At 36.9% G+C, this 22,738-nt stretch overlaps 3 protein-coding genes and 2 long non-coding RNA genes across 9 annotated transcripts; 2 read left to right on the forward strand and 3 right to left on the reverse strand.

The window, feature by feature from the left end:
- Positions 1–271: 271 nt before the first annotated feature.
- On the reverse strand, positions 272–1,531 carry LOC113308953. The gene is made up of 4 exons (XR_003340203.1): positions 1,201–1,531; positions 1,024–1,105; positions 804–937; positions 272–706 (listed from the first exon to the last, which is right to left on the reverse strand). It is a non-coding gene; the product is annotated as an uncharacterized LOC113308953 (long non-coding RNA).
- Positions 1,532–4,306: 2,775 nt separating this feature from the next.
- Positions 4,307–10,306, reverse strand: LOC113308936. Of its 5 annotated transcripts, none has more exons than XR_003340193.1 (5): positions 9,854–10,306; positions 9,338–9,474; positions 8,828–8,956; positions 7,452–7,853; positions 4,307–4,445 (listed from the first exon to the last, which is right to left on the reverse strand). It is a non-coding gene; the product is annotated as an uncharacterized LOC113308936 (long non-coding RNA). The 5 variants fall into 5 exon arrangements; XR_003340192.1 differs by lacking the exon at positions 4,307–4,445 and adding an exon at positions 5,857–6,052; XR_003340195.1 differs by lacking the exon at positions 4,307–4,445 and having other exon boundaries at positions 7,327–7,657; positions 7,749–7,853.
- On the forward strand, positions 6,081–7,290 carry LOC113308935. The gene is made up of 2 exons (XM_026557381.1): positions 6,081–6,991; positions 7,204–7,290. The coding sequence occupies exons 1-2, from the start codon at positions 6,265–6,267 to the stop codon at positions 7,239–7,241; spliced, it is 765 nt and encodes a 254-aa protein (XP_026413166.1). The 5' UTR covers positions 6,081–6,264; the 3' UTR covers positions 7,242–7,290.
- A 501-nt stretch (positions 10,307–10,807) lies between the features above and the next one.
- LOC113311981 (zinc finger BED domain-containing protein RICESLEEPER 2-like) lies at positions 10,808–12,617 on the reverse strand. Its single transcript, XM_026560761.1, has 5 exons — positions 12,596–12,617; positions 11,788–12,495; positions 11,605–11,752; positions 11,059–11,505; positions 10,808–10,927 (listed from the first exon to the last, which is right to left on the reverse strand). Exons 1-5 carry the CDS (start codon positions 12,599–12,601, stop codon positions 10,902–10,904), a joined length of 1,335 nt encoding a protein of 444 aa, XP_026416546.1. The 5' UTR covers positions 12,602–12,617; the 3' UTR covers positions 10,808–10,901.
- Positions 12,618–16,088: 3,471 nt separating this feature from the next.
- On the forward strand, positions 16,089–18,945 carry LOC113311982 (vicilin-like seed storage protein At2g18540). The gene is made up of 9 exons (XM_026560763.1): positions 16,089–16,184; positions 16,503–16,616; positions 16,715–16,813; positions 16,906–17,020; positions 17,296–17,372; positions 17,883–18,026; positions 18,387–18,443; positions 18,725–18,801; positions 18,897–18,945. The coding sequence occupies exons 1-9, from the start codon at positions 16,089–16,091 to the stop codon at positions 18,943–18,945; spliced, it is 828 nt and encodes a 275-aa protein (XP_026416548.1).
- Positions 18,946–22,738: the final 3,793 nt, after the last annotated feature.

A 22,738-nucleotide genomic window follows, 5' to 3' on the forward strand; every position in this document is an offset into this window, starting at 1 on the left:
GGATCTTGTATGTTAATTCTGAACAATATAGGTAAGAAACAAAGCCATACACGGTTCTACTTCCCTAATATAAGAAACTGGTGCCAACAATTTATTTGTATATTTTTTTAAATGAGCTTCAACATACGTAGAAACGTGAAAAATGGTTAGTATAAGCCTGGAACCCCAAATCAATCATATTTACAAACATTGCTCACATTCACATTCACATTCAACATAGAACTTGAAATAGTCTGCAATTAAGTAGTACAAATATGCCTTATTGATAGGAATTAGTTGTTTAATCCTATATATCTTCAAAGAAAATTTGAGAACAGAATAAATCTTATCATATCAGCACGGTTACACCGTGAATCTCCTAAAATTTAACTTCGTCTCTCAAATAGAAGGTACTAAGATTAACATGCAGAAAAAGGAGCTACACCTCAACAAAATGCAGTAACAGAGCATACTGAAATAAAATGCAGAAAGGGAAACATAGTAAAACAAAATGCGGAGACTCAAAGAAACATGAATGACGATTCCTAGTATTGTTTTCTTTGTCGGCAGCTCCCTTCTCATTGAACTCAACTAATCGATACCCCCATCGAAGTCTCCCTGTACTCCTTTTTGATTGCACATTTCTCCATCACATCTGTTAAACCTTTCATTCCAGCTGACTCATCTGTCATTGTCATGTTGCCGATCCTCCAAATAGGTTGAGTACCTTGCATCAATGGTGACACAATTAAGACAAAGCTAGGCGGAATATAAACATACAAAAAATTTTGGATTACGTAAAGGCGAATAACATGCGAGCATACATTGTACCCAGTTTCCCACTTTGTTTTAAACAATTCAGAAAGTGACTTTATTGTCAGCAATGGATTTGTTAGCCGGATAATACCCAACTCTAGAAGGGAGTGTGATCTCACGTGGTGGGGTTCGGTGAGAAGACCTGCGCCAAAATGAAACCATAAGATTTGGGAACTCTGTTCCACGCTAAGAAAAGATATCGTATGTTACTTGCATTGAAAGTATTACCTTTCTTTGATATGCAACACCTCTGGTAGGTCTACGTCGAAGTAAATTTTGGTCGCATTGGTTGAGGAAAGCGAAGCCTTGCCTGGACATTCACGGGGGATAATTTAAAACGTAAGGTTGGAATTAAGATAAGTTCATTCATAGGTTTCACTAAATTCATAGACTAACTTTGAGTACCTAGATATTGCTTGACATAGGCACCAGCTACAACAACCACAATGGGTTGTGGATTCACTCCATTGGCTTCAAGGTTTCTTGTTAATTCAAAAGTTGAGTCACCCCATAGTGTGACCTTAAGTTTCATGCCATTGTATTCGGATCAAACATGTATTAGGTTAGGGTCAGAGATCTTCACCAAAATAACGTTGAAGGACAATTCACCAAAAAACATGTCGTTGGTGTTTTAACCCGGACTACCTTATGTTTTCTAGAGTCAGTTCGCGCATGAAACACGTGTTGCCAGAATTTCGCTTCAGTTGCTGCAAGTTTGTGTGGCTGGTCAAAACACCAACGACATCTGTAGACACCAAAAAAAAGAGAGCAAATATTAGTTAATGTACTAACAATGGTGGGGAGCAGTATATGTAATATTTGTTGGAGTTACCAGTAAGGTATGTGTTGGCATTAGCAGATGCAAGTGCCTCGAACTCTGTGAATACGAATTTGTGGCGAGGAATAGCCGAGGTGGAGGGCTCAAGAGGAGGAACATTAGTATTCCAGTTAAAATATGCACGGTAGTCATTCTGGGCAGGGCGGAATTTTTTTTTCCCGGGGCAAATGTCAAATTCTTAAGACCAAGTAGCATCCCTTCTCGTAGCAGTGCCTCAAATTTCCATATGAATTTTTTTCTAAACGATTGCATGTAATAGATCACCCTAAGATACGATAATTTAGAAGATTGCTTAGACAAAAAAACAAATAAAATAAAGAACATGGTTGTTGAGCCTGTACAAACTTACTGAGTCATCTAGTAGGAGCAAATCTAGGCTAGTAACCTCGTTAGTTCTCATGAACTCAACCTCGTGCCACATCCGAGTGATGCGAACTCTGGTGACCCATGGTCCTACACCATTCCTGAGCTGAAAATCTTTCAAGGTGAGGAATGCAGGATCCTGTACGGCTGGGGTGGTGGTTTGTAGGACTGGAGAGTTTGCAGATGCCATGCTAACTACCTACATAGTTTTCAAAAAATACAAATAAAGTTAGGAGTAAAATACAATCTGATAATAGCAGGAACATACGTTGAATTTTGGTTGATGAAATGCTACAAAATATACCCACCTGGAACAAATACAGCTGAGAACGATGATAACAGAGGGGAGATGGCTGTGAAAAGCGTTGGGTGAGTGTGATTCAACTTCGAGAATGAGGTGACCTTTATATAGGCTTAACCTTTTCTTAATTTCAGGGGTAATACAAAACATGAAGGAAACGGCTCTCATTATTAATCGCATGAAAACAATTCTTCTATATCAGTAAGGGACATGGAAGGCCAAACGAACAATTAAAAGAATAAGAGTGTAACGGAAGAACTGAAAAGGCAAATAATATAATCAATCAATCGATCAAAACCAATCAATTGAAAAAAATCAGTCAATTGATCGAACTGGGACGAATGAAAAATGGATAGGGGTCTTATCCATTAGGTCAGATTCGGCATACACATGATTAACATTAGCTTAAAATAATTTTAATAATACCCACATCTGGATGCATAAGCATAAAATTTGCAAAACATAAATCAATCAGACTGTCGGACAAATAAGAAAAATCAAAACTAAAGGACGGATAGGACGGATAGTCGCTAAGAGCGTCCACAATGGACGACTAAACCCAAATATAGTGTCCAGTTAATAGGCGTAGTGGGACGGACCATCGATCAAAATTTGATCAAAGACTAAAATCCAGACCAAATTTGGTCTGCGACCAAGACCAAACCCAAATATAGTCGGGCGTTTATATAGTCCACGCCCCATAACCAGGCGGACGTATAGTCCACGTCCCACCCCAGACGGACGTATAGTCCACGCCCGTATAATGCACGTCCGTCTTTTTTTATTTTTTAATCTTTTGTGTGTGGCGGGTTTAATACCTCCGCCCCACTCTTTACAAACTTCAAATGCATGGGGCGGGCATAATACCTCCGCCCCACTTTTTTCCTTTTTTTCTTTTATTTTTTTTTCTACACCGGGCGAACGTATACTCCCCGCCCCACACCAGGCGTTGATATATTCTACCTGCGGACTTAATGCACGCCCGTCTTTTTTTAATGCACGCCCGTCGTTGATATACTCTGCGGACGTATAATGCACGCCCGTCTTTTTTTATTTTTTAATCTTTTGTGTGGGGCGGGCTTAATACCTCCGCCCCACTCTTTACAAACTTCAAATGCATGGGGCGGGCATAATACCTCCGCCCCACTTTTTTCCTTTTTTTCTTTTATTTTTTTTTTCTACACCGGGCGAACGTATACTCCCCGCCCCACACCAGGCGTTGATATATTCTACGCCCCACACCAGGCGTTGGTATAATGTCCGTCTGACCAAATTTAGTTTTTCCACCGTAGGGTCACACACCAGATTAAACCCAAAATTTGGTCTTTTTTTCCTCTTTGGTTATACTCGCACCACTGCAGTTGCTCTAAATCATACCATCAATCCCTTTTTTTTTCTCAGCCATCTCTGTGAACCATGAGCGAAAATGATGTTGGAACACGATCAAAACAATGGAGGATAACCCGATCGGAAACGATGGATCCTTCGTGAACCATGGTGCTACTCAGCAGGGAGGAAAAAGCAGCCGAAGGATGTTTCGACAGAAAAAAAAGAAGAGAAAGAGACGAACAAAGGTGATTAACTGGAAATGACCCCACATGTATCCGTGTTATCCGTACGTGAGATAGATTGACGGGTGCACAACCACAACCACAGATTTAATTTTCTCTAGAAGAAATCTGGACCATTCTTTCACTTGCCTACATTGTCCAAACTATGCTTTATAAGGGAGATAATCTTTTCAAATATTACTTCTAACTAGGTGGGACGCCCGTGCTCTGCACGGGCCTAGAATAAAATATGTTTTGGTGGGGGTGTAATTTTTGGGATATAAAAATGAAGTTTGGAACAAAAAAAAAATAATAATTACAATAGCATAATGCTAAAAAAAGATAATTATAAGTAATTTTCAAAAATTACATCCTAAATTAAATAATCAAATCTAAAAATTAAATCTTAAGTATCTGAAACAATGAAATTAAGCACCAAAATAATTCAGTGTAGTCTTTCATGCCTTGTTGTCGGATAGGATGACTACGACTTTGTTGTCTCTTTTTTCCCCCAGGGGTTAACGAAGTAATTCAGCAAGGCCATGTCTTAATCTATCCACTTTCATAATGAAATACGAAAGTGTTCGTTACATACAAACTGTAGTAAATACATAAACGCAAGTCTGTCAGTAGAAGAGGATCAAAAAGCACCGACATGAACAAAGAGCCACATCATCATCTTTATTAGGAGGTTATAACTTATAATAAAATCTATGGAATATACTTTGTATGTAATACCAATCTATTTCACTTGGAGTTTATCTTCATGTTAACTTGTTGAATAAGCAAATGTTATATTATCTTCATGTTACCAATCTATTTCACTTGGAGTTCTTTTTCTCTAAAGCAGTTTCCTACTGTAGAAGAAATATTTGTCATCGTGCCTGAAACACCAGGCAGCGTGAGCGGAACTCGAGACATACTGTTGCACCTAAAGGATGGAAACGGCTTAACAAGAATTGATGAATGCCACCATGCGTACCTATCTCTGCACTATGTGTTACTATTTCCTTATGGTGAGCTTGGATGGAGCATCGAACTTGCTCAATTGGATGGAAAAAAATACACAGATAAAAGAATGTCATATATGCAGTTCTTTGGTTACTGTCTTTTCCAGCGTAGATCAGAATATTCAACGATACTTAGAGGAGGGAAACTATTCCAAGAATTCTTAGTGGATGCATGGGCTTCGACCGAACGGAATTGATTGGATTATGTGAGATTTCACTAGGGAAAATTACGTGCAGATCACTATGTTTCCATAATTAAAATGAAAGAAGACGGACTGATGCCAAATAAAGGAGGTAGTCCATGTGTTTTGCCTTCATCGCATATTGGAAGTCCAAGGAACATGTATGAGATCTACCAAGATTCAATGGCAATTACACGTTTCCACCATCATCCTGATATTTTTCTGACAATAACAACAAATCCGAACTGGCCGGAAATCAAAGACGCGCTACTAAAACAACAAAATGCGTCTGATCGCCCTGATTTAGTGGCTAGAGTTTTCGAATTAAAAAGGAAGGCGCTGATGAAAGAAATAACAAAGAAGAATGTGTTCGGAAAAGTTGTGGCACATGTTCACACCATCGAATTCCAAAGAAGAGGACTACCGCAATGCACATGCTAATATTTCTAGAGAAATCACAAAAGATACGAACAGTTGAACAAGTTGATAAATTTGTATGTGCAGAATTTCCAGATGAGAAAGAAGACCCAATTTAATATGAGACGGTGAGCAAGTGCATGGTACATGGACCATGTGGTGATAGGAATCCAGAGTCACCTTGGATGAAAAAGGGAAGGTGTACTAAAAATTACCCTAAGAAATACAATGACACCACATGTTTAGATAGCGGAGGATACCCAGTATATCGTCGGAGAGATGAGGGCAGAGAAGTTATCGTAAAACATGGACGTAAGGCATACAATACTGACGTTGTACCTTACAACCCTCACTTATCCAGGATGTTTAACTGCCATATAAATGTCGAAGTATGCGCTGGTATAAGAACAGTTAAATATATCAACAAGTACATATACAAAGGTTTCATAAAACAACAATGATCGTTGGATCTGTAGATGAGGTGCAAATATACATTGACGCAAGGTATATTGGACCGCCTGAAGCTGCACATCGTCTATTCGGTTATTCGATGCATAAGGAAGAACCAAACGTCATAAGATTGGCAATCCATTTACCTGGGAAACAGAGAATTATCTACGAATCAGATGGAATGGTAGATGGAGTTACACAGAAAGCTGAGAACTACAAGTCAACGTTAATGGGTTATTTTGAATATTATGTTGAAAATCCAACCGCACCCTCTTATACTTATCAAGAGTTCCCGCAGCATTTTGTCTGGAGTGAAAGTAAATGGCATATCAGAAAATAGGGTTTCGCGATCGCAAGGATGTATTTTGTTTCTCCGAACGCCAGAGAACTATACTATCTTAGATTGTTGCTAACCGTTGTTGCAGGAGCCAATTCGTTTGAAAGTCTAAAAACAGTGAACGGTCAAAGGTGTGATACATACAAAAAAGCTTGCATCGAACTTGGATTACTGGAACATGATGGAGAATGGCAAGCGCTACTTGAAGAGTCGGCGGATATCCACACAGGCAGTAAACTAAGAAAACTGTTCAAAGTAGTCTTATGTGATTGTAACCCAACGGAACCAGAAGTTCTGTGGGCGAAATTTGGTTTAAGAATATGTGACGACCTCCCTCATAGATTACGAGCACTGTATGGTATCCAAAATCCGATTGATGAACAGGTTTTGGATTACGGATTGTACCTCTTGGACAAATTGCTATGGCGAGGTGGCAAAGAGCTGAAAGATTTTTCCAGCATGCCATTACCAAAAGGAGATTGGGGCAAGATAGATGGCAACGGGTTGATGCATGAGCATAAGCAACTTGAGCTAGCAATTAAACAGCCAGAACTTCGAAGAAACATTGCAAGCTTGAATCAAGTACAATTATCGGCATACACTAAGATAACGGAGTCCGTAGAAAAAAGAGATGGACGTACGTTTTTTATAAATGGAAGTGCAGGGACTGGGAAAACTTTCTTATACAATACAGTAGCCGCTAGCTGTCGATTAAAAGGCGACATAGTCCTAACAGTTGCATCATCAGGTATTCCTTAAATACCATGTTCTTATTAGCTATTAGACGATGATAAGAACATGATGATGTAACCTTTGTCGTTTGGCATGTTATTTTAAATTTTGTTAGCTAAAATATTCATATGTTCAACTCACGCCTAATCGCACGTTGCTCTTATCTTGCACACAATTGATTTTGTTTTTAGTTGTTAATTTCTATACCTGATCATCTTTTGTTTGTAGTGATAAGGTATTGCTTCCTTACTATTGGTAGGCGGTAGAACTGCCCATTCTACGTTCAAAATCCCAATAGAGATCAACGAAACCAGCATATGTTCAGTTCCTAAACAAAGCAATGAAGCTAAATTGCTAAAAGAAGTAAAACTGATTATTTGGGATGAAGTGCCGATACAGCATAGATTCTGTGTAGAATCAGTTAATAAACTAATACAGGATGTATGTGAAAACAAATTACAGTTTGGAGGAATTACCGTTGTTATGGGAGGAGACTTCCGCCAAACTTTAACAGTTATACCAAATGGAGGACGTGCGGATGTCGTAGGAGCCTGTGTTAGAAGCTCCGTGCTCTGGAATAAGATAATAGTTCTGACGCTCACAAAGAATATGCACCTTGATCAATGCAATCCAGAAAACATAGCTTTCGTTGAATTCTTACTTGAGGTAATATTTTAACACCCTGCAATTTATGAATAATGAATGAAAATTAGGATAACAAAAATATATTTTACTTATATGTTATATCAATCTATTATAGGTTGGATCAAAACCAGAAGAAAAAGTCAAACTCCCTTCATTAGTACATAGATGCAAGGACGTGAAAGAGTTGATACCGAAACTGTACTCCTCTTTAGGGACATCTAATCAAGTATCACCTGAAGAGTTAACCGAGAGAATCATCTTATCAGCACGTAACGATGATGTTAACTATATTAACATGGAGGCATTGAATATTTTGGATGGAGAGACATTCACTTATTTAGCCGCGGACAAATTACATCCCGACGAAAGCGGCATTATCCCATATTACAGCAGCGAATTTCTCCAGAATTTAAATCCACCAGGAATGCCCTTATTCAGGCTAAATCTCAAAATTGGATGCCCAATTATTTTGATGAGAAATCTGTCTCCATCCGAGGGTCTTTGTAATGGTACCAGACTATTGGTTACTAAATGTGGTAAACACGTACTACAGGCGAAAATTCTAACAGGACATAAAGCAGGAGAGACGGTATTGTTACCAAGGATATCATTTCAACCATCGGTTTCAGAATTGAACGTAAACATGACAAGGCGTCAATTTCCAGTCAGGGTAGCATATGCAATGACAACTAATAAATCACAAGGACAGTCTGTTAAGTACGTCGGCATAGATTTAAAAACTCTTGTGTTCAGCCATGGCCAGCTTTACGTGGCTTTATCAAGATGCACTGCTGCCAAAAGAATAATAGTACTTCTCGAAGACAAGGCTGAAGAACTTGAAACAACTAACATTGTATTTCCAGAAGTTCTACTATAATGCATTGTCGCACTATTTGTTGGTTGGTTGTTTTGGTTTTAGCAGTGATACATTTTAGGTTCAGTTAGAGATACATAGCTGCAAATAGAATAACAATACTACTGGATAATGAAGCGAAACCAGAAGTTTTATTGTAGATCATTCAATTCATGTTTATTTCATTTAGTATGCCATACTGATTTTCAATGTTTACTTTTTATTCTTAAATATAACTTCAAACTTAAAGCCATGTTTCCTGTGTTTAGCCATTCCAAACTATTTACTAATTCTACACTTTTGCTAGGAGGGTCTCATTATTAAAGGAAAGAGTTGTTGTCTAAAATCACTAACCTTGGAGGTCATCTACGAAAACAAGCCAAACAAGTCCAAGAATAGAAGAGGGTCCGCGCTGCTCAGTTTGTTTACATGATGTGTTATGGAGCGCAATTCCCACTTCTTGGCTTCTTTGGTTGAGAACTCCTGCAATATTTAAAATAACTTGGGTTAGTTAACAAACTCATCATTTGGGCTCTCTAACATTTTGAAATCCAACCTTAGTCGTACACAACATTCATCTACGAATCCGTTACATTCCACTCCAGCACACTCAGTGGACAAGGAGGTCAAATTAACACAATTCTTTTATTATTTTAACTAGGTATCAAAAACAAGAATAACGCACTAGGAAGAATCGATAAAACTGCAGACGTATTTTCTGTAATGGCTTTTGATGATGTTGTACAACAATCCAAGAATACCCGAACTTAAGGAAATTGTGATGTGGCTAGGCGAAAGCAACCTTATGAAGGAAAAGATAATGCTCTTCTCGGAACAAAATAATAGGACATAGCATCTCATTACCTCATGAAGAGAATCTGCGTGAGAACTCATATCTGTTGGGATAACCAGAACATGCTTCCTGCACTCATAAGCCAAGTATTCAGCTGTGTTGAGAGCAATTCGAGGGGTAATAATACACCCAATCGTTGGTCATTTGCCTACAGAAGAAAATAAAAATGGCAACAACTTTATTAACAGGTTCCGCTTCATATCATGTAAGGGAAACGAAAATAGATCAAACACATAACTAATAACTTCCAATTTAACGAGTAAAAAATAGAAGCATCTATACCAAAGAGACAAGGGAGTTTTAAGAACCTACAAAAGAAATTGTCAACAGAAAGTGAAAACCCCACGCATAAATCTAAAATCCATACTACATGAGTATACTGCAACACAATGTTGATAATGAATATTACAATGAGCTATAATGAATGACCTAACTGACATTTTTAGGTCGAATTCCTTTATTCATAAAATGAATTAACCTAAATGATAACAAACAAAACAATTAACCAACAACAAAGAATGACATACCTGAAAGACAAGTAGTTTATAGAATTCCTTTATTAAATAGGGTAAAGCTTAATTCCTAGATGATGCAACGAGATGAGAGATTGATTTTTATGACGAATTTAAGAAGAACATGATTTTTGAATTTGTAAAATAAAAAGAGTAATAAATAAAAATTGAATTCGATTATAAGATATGAGAATTAAAAACCTGTAGATCATCCAATATATCTTACAAAGCCCCATTTCTGTTTCCCTAACAAATTGAGTAGTAACAAAATTCCAGAAGCTATAAAAGATGAAATTAAGAAGACAAATTAGGATTTCTTTTTTGCAAAGAATGTGATATGGTTTGAGATGAAATTTTTTGGAAGAAAATGATTGGAATTTGAAAAATCAAACTCATCCCTGTGTAAGAATTTTAGAAAAAAAATACAGAAGAAAGAGAGAAAATGCAACTCGGCGGAAATGTCTAGAAAATGTCAGTATGAAACCGTATGATGTTGTTGAAAATAAAAAGATACCCTTGGTTTAGGAAAATTCAGGCAGCTAGCACCATAGAAAATGTGGTTCAAGATTAGTATTGAATATGACCAGGCCTGCACACGGTTCGGTTCGATGCGGTTATAGCTAAAAATCGTTCACCTAACTGTGTTCGGTGCGGTTATCACAATTAAAACTGCATCCGAACTGTTTAGTATTCGGTTCGGTTTTTAACCGCACCGATACTATTCAGTTACGGTTCGGTTCGGTTTTCACCTATACCCTGCACCTGTACATAAATACATTATGAATTTCTAATAAACTGATCCTACATGTCTACATTCCATACTTAAGTCTTGAAAAGATAACCATAGTCTAGAGAATAAAAACAGAGTTGAAGTTCACAAACAAATTGACCAAAGTCTTAAGTCTAAAGATTGACCAAAAAGTCTGATGAAACCAAAGTTAAAAAGCAAGTAGCATAAAGAGTTGCCAGTAAAAGAAAAAGAGTCATCCATTTGATCTTCATTTCTCAAGTAGCAGACCAGTAAAAGATTGCAGTCCATCCATCTCTCAAGCCAATCATCCCCTTAATCTTCATCCTTTCCCAAAATGTCTGCAACAAGAATGCAAAGAAGAAATATTCAAATATATTCAATGAAGTCCAATTAAAAGGTATAAAAACTAACAGATAAAAGAAGATAACATTCATTCAAATTTCAAGTCAAAAGAGAAGAGATTTATTACCATCTTCAATGTTGGAATTGTCATCTGGTACATAGTCACACAGAAAATCAAGAGAGATAGGTTTCTGCAACCAGCTTTGCGTACAGAGAAGTGCTTCAACTGTCCTGGCAGATAGCGAGCTTCTCCATGGGGTAAGAATGCGCTTTCCGGTACTGAATGCAGATTCTGATGCAACAGAAGACACTGGTATTGCCAAAATATCCTTCGCCATAAGTGATAGCACCTTGTACTTGGTACTATTAGCCTGCCACCATGCCAGAATATCAAACTCCCTGGTAGACGCTTCACAGTCATCAAGCAAATACCTTTCAAGTTCTGACTTTGGATGAGTACTATGAACATCCATTCTTCGCCTTTTCTTCCTTGATTCAAGCATATCCTCAATGTTCTCTTCTTGCACAGAAACAACCATGTCATCAACACCAGCAGCAGCTGTTGACCCAATACCTAAGACATCAGAAAAATCAATAGTAAGTAATGATAAAAAGCAGATAAGCAATATTAAGTAATGAACTAATGATGATCAATAATAAGTAATGATTTCACCTTCCTCTGCATTGGCATTTGAATACATGCTGGTGTACTCATCATAAAGTCTTCCCATATCTTGTTTCACAGCCTTCAAAACAGTTGTAACCCTGAAATCATCTTGCTCATACAAACATTCCAGATCAAATTTCAAACCAGATTCTTTCTCCCGAGGATCAAGCAACTTAGCAAAAACATAACAGAGTTCATATCTTCATAATCCCCCCAATATGCGTTATACTTCCGAAACATTATTTCTGCCATCCTAGAAATATGAGGATCTCGGTTTCCTATAGCTCTAAGACGAACCAACTGTTCATGGATCAATGCCAACTGCCATAGAAATTCATGTGAAGTAACCTGAACTGAAGCCGAGAACTTAACAGTAACATCAAAGAAGATTTTTAAACACTTAACAAGACACCTAGCATATGACCAGTCTGCAGCATAGGGAGCATGATGACGGGGCTTGTTCTTTTTCTTAATATTATTCTTTCTAGATACATCTACCTCACATTCAGATTCACTAGATGAACTAAGATAATAATCTTCATTATCAATTACAACAGTATCATCATCGGTATTAGGTAAAGCTTCACTTTCAGATTCTTTGAAAATATACTTAGAACGAAAGCTCTTGTCCTCCCTTTCTAACCTCTTAAATACCTTTTCATATGGAATGGCAGCTTCAAGCATCAGATACGTAGCATTCCACCTGGTCTTCACATCAAGGAAAACCATCTTCTTACAATCAATCTTCTCGAGAGCAGCACATTCTTTGAATTTGGCCAACCTAGAGGGAGAACCGGTAACAAACTTGATAACTGATCTGATCCTTCCAACTGACTTGTGATACAACAACACAGCATCTTTGACAACAAGCGCAAGAACATGCGCAGCACACCTTACCTGATAAGAATGGAACAAGGAAATATCATCAAAAAATCAGTAACAAGCACAAAGAAGTATAAAATAAACATAGCAATAGAGCTAAGAAAAGTAATCATACCTGCATGTATTGAGCTCTCACTACTGCTCATGTCCAATTGATGACACTGGTTTGAAGATACTCAATTGCGACAGTATTTGCACAGACATTGTCCAAAGTCACACCAAAAAGATCTTCTAGACCCCAATCCAGCAAACATTTCTCAAGCATTTTCCCAATCTCCTCTCTAGTATGACCCTTGATCAAGCAAAACAGGATGATCCTCTTTTGAAGTTTCCAATGGATATCAATAAAGTGCACTGTCACACACATATAATTGAAGTTGTTTGGAGAGGTCCATGTATCAGTTGTAAGAGAGACTCTTTGTTTACTTTCTTTGAAGTATTTCTTCAACTTCTCTTTCTCATCTTTGTACATAATTAAAAGATCTCTGTAAATGGTCATCCTGCTTGGCACCTTGAATCTAGGTTCAAGTTGTTCACTATATCTTCTAAACCCTTCTCCTTCTACAATTCTAAATGGAAGTTCATCTATGTCGACAAACTCAGTCAATCTTCTTCTACACATATCCTTGTCATAACTTACAGCAACCAGCTGTGATGACTGTCCAGGCCTTGGTGGTGGAAACACCAAACTCTTTTGTCCCTTGAGCTTCTTGTTGGGATTCTCTGGACATGTGGCTAAATGTGTCTTCATGCTGGAAGTTCCATTTCCTCTACTATGTGCTTGAAATTTCTTGTGACAATGCTTACACTGTGCTTTTTCTTCGCTGATCCTTGTAAAGTCATTCCAAACTTTTGATCTAGTTTTCCCCTTCTTCTTAGGTACAACTTCAGGTGCAGGGTCCTGTGTAGGTGTAGCCTGCTGTGTAGCTTGTGTTTCTTGAGTAGCATCAACTTGAGGTGTTATAGATAGTGTCACATCAGTAGAACCAGCTGTAGTGGATGGAAAGGGAGATGCATTTGCCATCTTGCAGCTTGATAATGAAGCTGAACTTGATCCAATCATTGCCCTGCCAAAGGTAAACAAGTTAGTTCTTACTTATTACACAAGCAAAATCTTAAGAAAAAATTAAACCCTTAGATCATATGAACTAAATAAAGCAGTTCATATGCTCTAAGGAATTTTCTATGTAAAACTTGAAAACAAAAATAAAGTTGTGGCACAGGGTAGGCTTTAAATAAACCTAAAAAGTTATCCAAACTCCTAAGATACACTCCACTTAGAGCTAGAAACTCCCCTAGTAAGGGTTTAATGTAGTTATACCCAAATTCAAAAAGAAACACAAATCAGAAGCCTACCTAATAAACTCATCAGTTTGATTTGAAGTGTCAAGTATGAACAGATCTTATAGAGTATGTTTAGAAACTTTAGATACATCTTTATCTTTAAACACAAAAAATTACACAAGCAAAATCTTAAGCAAAAATTAAACCCTTTTTTCACACAGTCACAGATCATAAATCAAAATGATTATCAGGTCTACCTAGATTGTATCAATAAATTCTGATTTCATTATCAATCAGCAGACTACAGATAGAAACAGAATTGCTAGATGATGAAAGAATTAACAAAACACATAATCAAGTTCATTATGTTATTCATAAATCTATTAAATTATCATCAACAACTACAAAATCAGCACAGTTCATGTTTTTCAATACGTATTAATAAAACAAAATTAACAAAACATCTACCCAAGGATAAAACAAAGATTCAACACAATCCAATTCAAATAAGATCTAAATCTTTAATACGGATTGATATTCACACAAATTTAGTCAAAGCAATAACGGATCCATGTATACATATACAATTGATTCAACAAAATCGAAATGAAACCAAACAAATCAGAACAAGAGAGATAGGTTACCTGTAATCAGACTCCTTCCTTAAGAAATCTTTCAGACTCCTTCCTTGAGTTCCTCTCCTTAACTCAACCAAAACCTAAAATAAAAAACCCATGACTGTAATCAGAAAAATAAGATTTGACAAAAGAAATTGATTGATAAACACAAAACAACAAGCAAACGATTTCGATAAAAGAAATCCTAAGTCCTAACAGAAGAATAATTAAAAAAAAAAAACCTAGAAGTTGAAAAACAAACAAATCAATCGAAACCCGTGACCTATTTACTTACTAGATAGAGCCATAGAGGTGGTGGTGCTCTTGATGGAGGTGGTGGTGGTCTGCTATCTACTGGTGGTGGAGGCGACTGAGGTGATTCGGGTGAAGGCTGAAGAGAAATGAAGAGGGAGAGGAAGAGAAAGAGAAACGAAGAAGAGAAAATGACGAAGAGATTAGGGTTGCCAGAATATATATGGTGGAGGCTTTAATCTAGACGGCTAGTATTAATCAGGATCAAAACTAACCGACGGTCCATACTAATCGGTTGTTCGGTGCGGTTAATGTGCGGTTATGGGTGGAACAGTTCACCGAACCGTAAATCTAACGGTTGTTAAAATGAAAACCGTGACCGACCGTTGGATCATCGGTTCGGTGCGGTTTCGGTGCGGTTTCGGTGCAACCCTAAATATGACAGAGTGGTCAAACGTACGTGAATGGGTCCGAGTCCCTTATATGCGGACCATGTTCTTAGAAGTGAAAAGCGATGAAAAGTATATGCGGACCATGTTAAATTAACATTCCATTACACAACAAACGCGTAGACTCGCCAACTATGTAAAAATCGTGTTCTTATGCCTCTTTAAGGTCTCATAACTAATGGCGGACATAAGAAGTCGTTGGCTTAATTTGAATTTTGTTTGGAGATGAAAAAGTAAATAATAAACTTAGGCATTAGATAAAAATCAAATTTTCAAGGCTAAGTTTCTATTAATTAAAATTAAATTTAGGCATTAGTAAACACTGTATTTTATAATATATTTAAGCATATTAGTAACCACAAGCGTAAAAAGAGATCGTACAACATCAAACAATCAAAGAGGTTGAGTCCCGGCCCTAGGCCGGGATGATACCTAGTCTATATTATAAAAAGAAGTGTTGTCTGTCTTAGGATAAAGAGAACCATTGATTTCGTCTATCCAGCGGCTGGGATCAACAGATGACGAGGTTTCTATCCAGCCGTCCGTTCATGGCATATAATTTTGAGAGATACTTACATCCGTAAGTTCTTGACCAATTTTAAAACTTCCTTTCCGTTCTTGACATATGATTTCGTTTCATAAATATCCTTTCTGATTTCTTCCTTTCCTTTCTTGACATATGATTTCGTTTCATAAATATCCATTCTGATTTCTTTGCGCTAATAAAAAAAATTACTTTTTCACGAACCGCGATCCCTCTAAAACTTCCTTTCCAGTGCAAAACGAGCATGATTTCGTTTCCTTATGACTCGAATCAACGTTTCCTTATGTGTCTCGGTTTCCTCAAAAGTTTTCATAAATATCCCAAAAGTTTTCATAAATGTCCTTTCTCATTTCTTTGCGCTAATAAAAAAAATTATTTTTTTCTGCTTTTCATAAAAAAAAATTACTTTCAAGTTTCTGCTTTTCATAACAAATTGATCCATTGATCTATAAATGAATCAGTATGAGGACAACTTCAAATTCATCCCCCGAAAGCCTTCAACCTAAGGCAGAAATTCAGACAGACAAGGGAAAACGACCAAAAAGAATTGCATCAGAGGTAAGAAATTCAAAAGGAATTTACTGTTTGTCATAATCTGTGTTGGCATTAATGTCTAATAAATTTATACAACAGGCTGTGATCGCTGCACAACGAAGACGACGAGAAAAATAAAAAGAACAAAAGTTGGCCAAGAAAGGATTACAAAATACAGAAGCGCAACAACAAGTTGTATTTGGACCTCAACCTAAGGCAGAAATTCAGACAGACAAGGGAAAACGAACAAAAAGAATTGCATCAGAGGTAAGAAATTCAAAAGGAATTTATTGTTTGTCATAAACTGTGTTGGCATTAATGTCTAATAAATTTATACAACAGGCTGTGATCGCTGCACAACGAAGACGACGAGAAAAAGAAAAAGAAGAAAAGTTGGCCAAAAAAGGATTACAAAATACAGAAGCGCAACAGCAAGTTGAAGCGCAACAACAAGTTGTATTTGGACCTCAACAGTTAATCTAAAAAAATACAATATAAAGCTGCTCCGGATTATGATATTTTCGTTTTTTTTAACAGATCTGCTTATGAAACAGGATGTATCGTCTGCAAACCAAACACCTGCACAAGGGGAAAAACAGCAGTCAGAAATTCAGACAGACAATACGGCGCGGAAAAAAAGGGCGGCATCAGAGGTAGAATCATAAACAAAATTAACTTACTGTGTCCGCAGGACTATTTGTCATAAACTGTGTAGGCGATAATGTCTAATATATTTATACAACAGGCTGTGATCGCTACACCAAGAAGACGGCGAGAAAAAGAAAAAGAAGAAAAGTTGGCCAAAAAGAGGATTACAACATACGCAACCGCAGCAGCAAGTTATATTTGGACCTCAACAGGTAAGTTAAAAAAAATTACAATATAAAACTGTTTTGGATTATGATATTTTTGTTTTTCGTAACTGATCTACATAAGAAACAAGATGTATTGTGTGCATACCAAACACATACACAAGGAGAAAAAAAAACAGTCAGAATTTCAAACGGACAAAAGTGAACGAAAAAAAAGGGTGGCATCAGAGGTAAAAATTATAAACAAAAGTGAATGTGTATGCGAGACTGTTTGTCATAAACTATGTTGGCCTTAGTGTCTTATAAATTTATTTATGCAACAGGCTATGATCGCTGCACAACGAAGACGGCGAGAAAAAGAAGAACGGTTGTCCAAAAAAGGATTACAACATACGCAAACGTAACAACAAGTTGTATTTGGACCTCAACAGGTAAGTTAGAAATATAACATCGTAAAGTTTTGGATTATGATATATATGTTGTTACAACTGAATTAGATACTACACAGGTCGTATCGTTGGCATACCAAACACATGTGCAAGGAGAAACACAAGAAAAAAATATACGTAAAAGAGAGGAAGAAGGATTGCAGCATAAGCAAATAGTAGAAGAAACTAATCAATTCGCTATCGAAAGAGCTAAAATATTATTGCATTCAACTGTATTTTCAAAACACTTTATCTAATTTTTAATGGCAGGAGGATTATTGATCACTCACCTTCTTAAATTCACAGAAAATAATGAAACTGTCCCAACAACAACGGCGAAACAAAGAAAAAAACCAAAACTCCAGTAAAGAAGTCAGAAAAAACAATATCTTTGGTAAATTAAAATTACAAAGTACAACAATATTCTGTCCAACCAAACAATTATTAGCAACAAGATCTAATTTTACGTTAATGATTTGTAGGCAAGATCCTTGGCACAAAGAAAACGCCGGCAAGAAGAGAAACAACAAAAAAGTGAAGCTGAAATAGTACATGTACAAGATAATGCTGTTATCAATGAACAAGGTGTACAAACAAAGGAACCTGAAATGGAATCTCGGATACAGGTAAGCGATTACATAAGCTCACATGTATTCACCAATAATTTATATATTAAAAATTACTTACATTTTATACTATTGAAGAATGGACAGCAGAGAAAAAAAAATCGCTAAACCTCTCATAGTAGATGAAGAACTAATAAATCCTGGTAGTGAAGCTGTAAGTGGTGAGCAGGTAAGAACTTTCTAAACCCATACATAAGTAAATTGAGAACTAGGAACAACTAAACATCTTTTTAGTTCATTAGTAATATATCAGTAGGACAAAATCATACTGCAATATGTATTGTATTTTGTCCAGCTGGTGCAGCTGTGCTAAATTTTTGTTTTGCCGAGATTCATGGTAAGAACTTTCTATTATTGCAGATGAGTACACAGGAAGATCTAACAAATCCTGGTTACGAGGATGCATGTGGTGATCAGGTGCGAATTCTTTTCCTAATACATGATGAAATAGAAAACTAACAACTTAGCATTATTATGCTCTTGGATTATTGTCATTAATCTAAACTATCGTTCTCGACAATATTCAAAACATAAAATTCAAAAATAAACCTGATAAACCAAATTTTTGCTCTTTAAGTGTTTATTTTATATTTATTGTGTCTATATTTAGATTTATGCGTAGTGGATTATTGTCCTAAGCTGTTTACTGCTATATGCATAGGCACATGAGTATATGTTTAATCTTTCTTTTATTACAGATGAATACACAACAGACAGGAATCAATATGCAAACAGGTCTAATTAATGTATCATCTGCCGCAGTAGAACACGAAACGTAACAAAGCTAGATCTAAAAGTCATTCTATTGTGCAAATGAAAGACATATCTAGCTCTCAAATTATGAATTTTTTTTTGTTTATTTCAAAACAGGCCTGTTCGAGCTGCAGACATATCCTCTGATGAGTACACTGATGACTGATATTCCTCAGATGACAGTTTTGAAGAAGAAAACAACAATGTACATATAAATGCTAGAAATATACACACAACTGGGAGAATTGTACGTACAACTTTAGATATATCTGGAGGAAATTACCTAGGGAATATGGACGTTTAATGCCCAAATTGTGATGCACTGCATTGGCTAGATGAGAAGACATCCAACTCATCATTCAAGAATCCCGAATTCAGTAAATGCTACCACAAGGGAAAAGTTATCTACCACCGCTACTTGAATCTCCTCAGCTTTTGAAGGAACTTTTTGAAGGAAACGACAAAAAATCAAGAGAATTCAGAAATTCCGCAAACGCAGATACAAGTCTTGGATGCAAATACGACACAAGGGTACCACAAAAAGGTGGTCCTCCATTTTTCTCGATACACGGTGAACTCAGACATTTCAGTGGATCTCTGATGCCAAAAGAATCAAATGATACTATTTACTCTCAGCTATATATATACGATCCACTTCATGCCATGTCCATACGCCAAAAAAGAAATTCTGGTTTTGATAAAGAAGTGCTCGAAATAATTCAGGCTACACTATTGCAACACAATAGATTCTTTCCAATATATCGTCAGGCACATGATATCCTCAAAGATAGACATGCTTTGTCTGAAAAAACAGTACAAGTGTCTCTACATTTTAACGAAAACTCTGATCAGCGACGTTATAATCTGCCTACTGTAGAAGAAATATCTGTCATCGGGCCTGAAATGCCAGGCAGCGTGAGAGGAACTCGAGACATATTGTTGCACCTAAAGGATGGAAACGGCTTAACAACAATTGATGAATGCGGCCCTGCGTACCTACCTCTCCACTATGTGTTACTATTTCCTTATGGTGAGCTTGTATGGAGCATCGAACTTGCTCAATTGGATGGAAAAAATACACAGATAAAAGAATGTCACATATGCAGTTCTTTGGTTACTGTCTTTTCCAGCGTAGATCAGAATATTCGACGATACTTAGAGGAGGGAAACTATTCCAAGAATTCTTAGTGGATGCATGGGCTTCGACTAAACATAATCTATTGGATTATGTGAGATTTCACCAAAGAAAATTACGTGCAGATCACTATACTTCCATAATTAAAATGAAAGAATACGTACTGATTCCAAATAAAAGAGGTACTCCATGTGTTTTGCCTTCATCGCATATTGGAAGTCCAAGGAACATGTATGAGATCTACCAAGATTCAATGGCAATTACACGTTTCCACCATCATCCTGAAATCCGAACTGGCCGAAAATCAAAGACGCGCTACTAAAACAACAAAATGCGTCTGGTCTCCCTGATTTAGTGGCTAGAGTTTTCGAATTAAAAAGGAAGGCGCTGATGAAAGAAATAACAAAGAACAATGTGTTCGGAAAAGTTGTGGCACATGTTCACACCATCGAATTCCAAAAAAGAGGACTACCGCATATGCACATGCTAATATTTCTAGAGAAATCACAAAATATACGAACAGTTGAACAAGTTGATAAATTTGTATGTGCAGAATTTCCAGATGAGAAAGAAGACCCAATTTTATATGCGACGGTGAGCAAGTGCATGGTACATGGACCATGTGGTGATAGGAATCCAGAGTCACCTTGCATGAAAAAGGGAAGGTGTACTAAAAAGTACCCTAAGAAATAAAATGACACCACATGTTTAGATAGCGGAGGAAACCCAGTATATCGTCGGATAGATGACGGCAGAGAAGTTATCGTAAATCATGGACGTAAGGCATACAACACTGTCGTTGTACCTTACAACCCACACTTATCTAGGATGTTTAACTGCCATATAAATGTCGAAGTATGCGCTGGTATAAGAGCAGTTAAATATATCAACAAGTACACATACAAAGGTTTTGATAAAACAACAATGATCGTTGGATCTGTAGATGAGGTGCAAATATACATTGACGCAAGTTATATTTGACCGCCTGAAGCTGCACATCGTCTATTCGGGTATTCGATGCATAAGGAAGAACCAAACGTCATAAGATTGGCAATCCATTTACCCGGGAAGCAGAGAATTATCTACGAATCAGATGGAACGGTAGATGGAGTAACACAGAAAGCTGAGAACTACAAGTCAACGTTAATGGGTTATTTTGAATATTGTGTTGAAAATCCAACCGCACCCTCTTATACTTATCAAGAGTTCTCGCAGCATTTTGTCTGGAGTGAAAGTAAAAGGCATATCAGAAAACAGGGTTTTGCAATCGCAAGGATGTATTTTGTTTCTCCGAACGCCGGAGAACTATACTATCTTAGATTGTTGCTAACCGTTCTTGTAGGAGACAATTCGTTAGAAAGTCTAAAAACAGTGAACGGCCAAAGGTGTGATACATACAAAAAATCTTTCATCGAACTTGGATTACTGGAACATGATGGAGAATGCCAAGCGCTACTTGAAGAGTCGGCGGATATCAACACAGGCAGTAAACTAAGAAAACTGTTCAAAATAGTCTTATGTGATTGTAACCCAACAGAACCAGAAGTTCTGTGGGCGAAATTTGATTTAAGAACATGTGACGACCTCCCTCATAGATTACGAGCACTGTATGGTATCCAAAATCCGACTGATGAACATGTTTTGGATTACGGATTGTACCTCTTGGACAAATTGCTGTGGCGAGGTGGCAAAGAGCTGAAAGATTTTTTTAGCATGCCATTACCAAAAGGAGATTGGGGAAAGATAGATGGCAACAAGTTCATGCATGAGCATAAGCAACTTGATCTAGCAATTAAACAGCCAGAACTTCGAAGAAACATTGCAAGCTTGAATCAAGAACAACTATCGGCATACACTAAGATAACGGAGTCCGTAGAAAAAAGAGATGGCCGTACGTTTTTTCTAAATGGAAGTGCAGGGACTGGGAAAACTTTCTTATACAATACAGTAGCCGCTAGCTGTCGATTAAAAGGCAACATAATCCTAACATTTGTATCATTAGGTATTCCTTAATTACCAAGTTCTTATAATCTATTAGACGATGATAATAACATGATAATGTAACCTTTGTCGTTTGGCATGTTCTTTTAAATTTGGTTAGCTAAAATTCATACTGTTCAACTCACGCCTAACCATACGTTGCTCTTATCTTGCACACAATTAATTTTGTTTTTAGTTGTTAATTTCTATACCTAATGATCTTTTTGTTTGTTGAGATAAGGTATTGCTTCTTTACTATTGGTAGGCGGTAAAACTGCCCATTCTACGTTCAAAATCCCAATAGAGATCAAAGAAACCAGCGTATGTTCAATTCCTAAACAAAGCAACGAAGCTGAATTGGTAAAAAAAGTAAAACTGATTATTTGGGATGAAGTGCCGATGCAACATAGATTTTGTGTATAATCAGTTAATAAACTAATACAGGATGTATGTGAAAATAAATTACAGTTTGGAGGAATTACCGTTGTTATGGGGGGAGACTTCCGCCAAAATTTACCAGTTATACCAAATGGAGGACGTGCATATGTCGTAGGAGCCTGTGTTAGAAGATCCGTGCTCTGGAATAACATAATAGTTCCGACGCTCACAAAGAATATGCGCATTGATCAATACGATCCAGAAAACATAGCTTTCGTCGAATTCTTACTTGAGGTAATATTTTAACACCCTGCAATTTATGAATAATGAATGAAAATTAGGATTAAAAAAATATATTTTACTTATATGTTATACCAATTTATTATAGGTTGGATCAAAACCAGAAGAAAAAGTCAAACGCCCTTCATCAGTAGATAGATGCAAGGATGTGAAATAGTTGATATCG

This window comes from Papaver somniferum, chromosome 9, assembly GCF_003573695.1.
Source record: "Papaver somniferum cultivar HN1 chromosome 9, ASM357369v1, whole genome shotgun sequence".
Taxonomy (NCBI): Eukaryota; Viridiplantae; Streptophyta; class Magnoliopsida; order Ranunculales; family Papaveraceae; genus Papaver; species Papaver somniferum.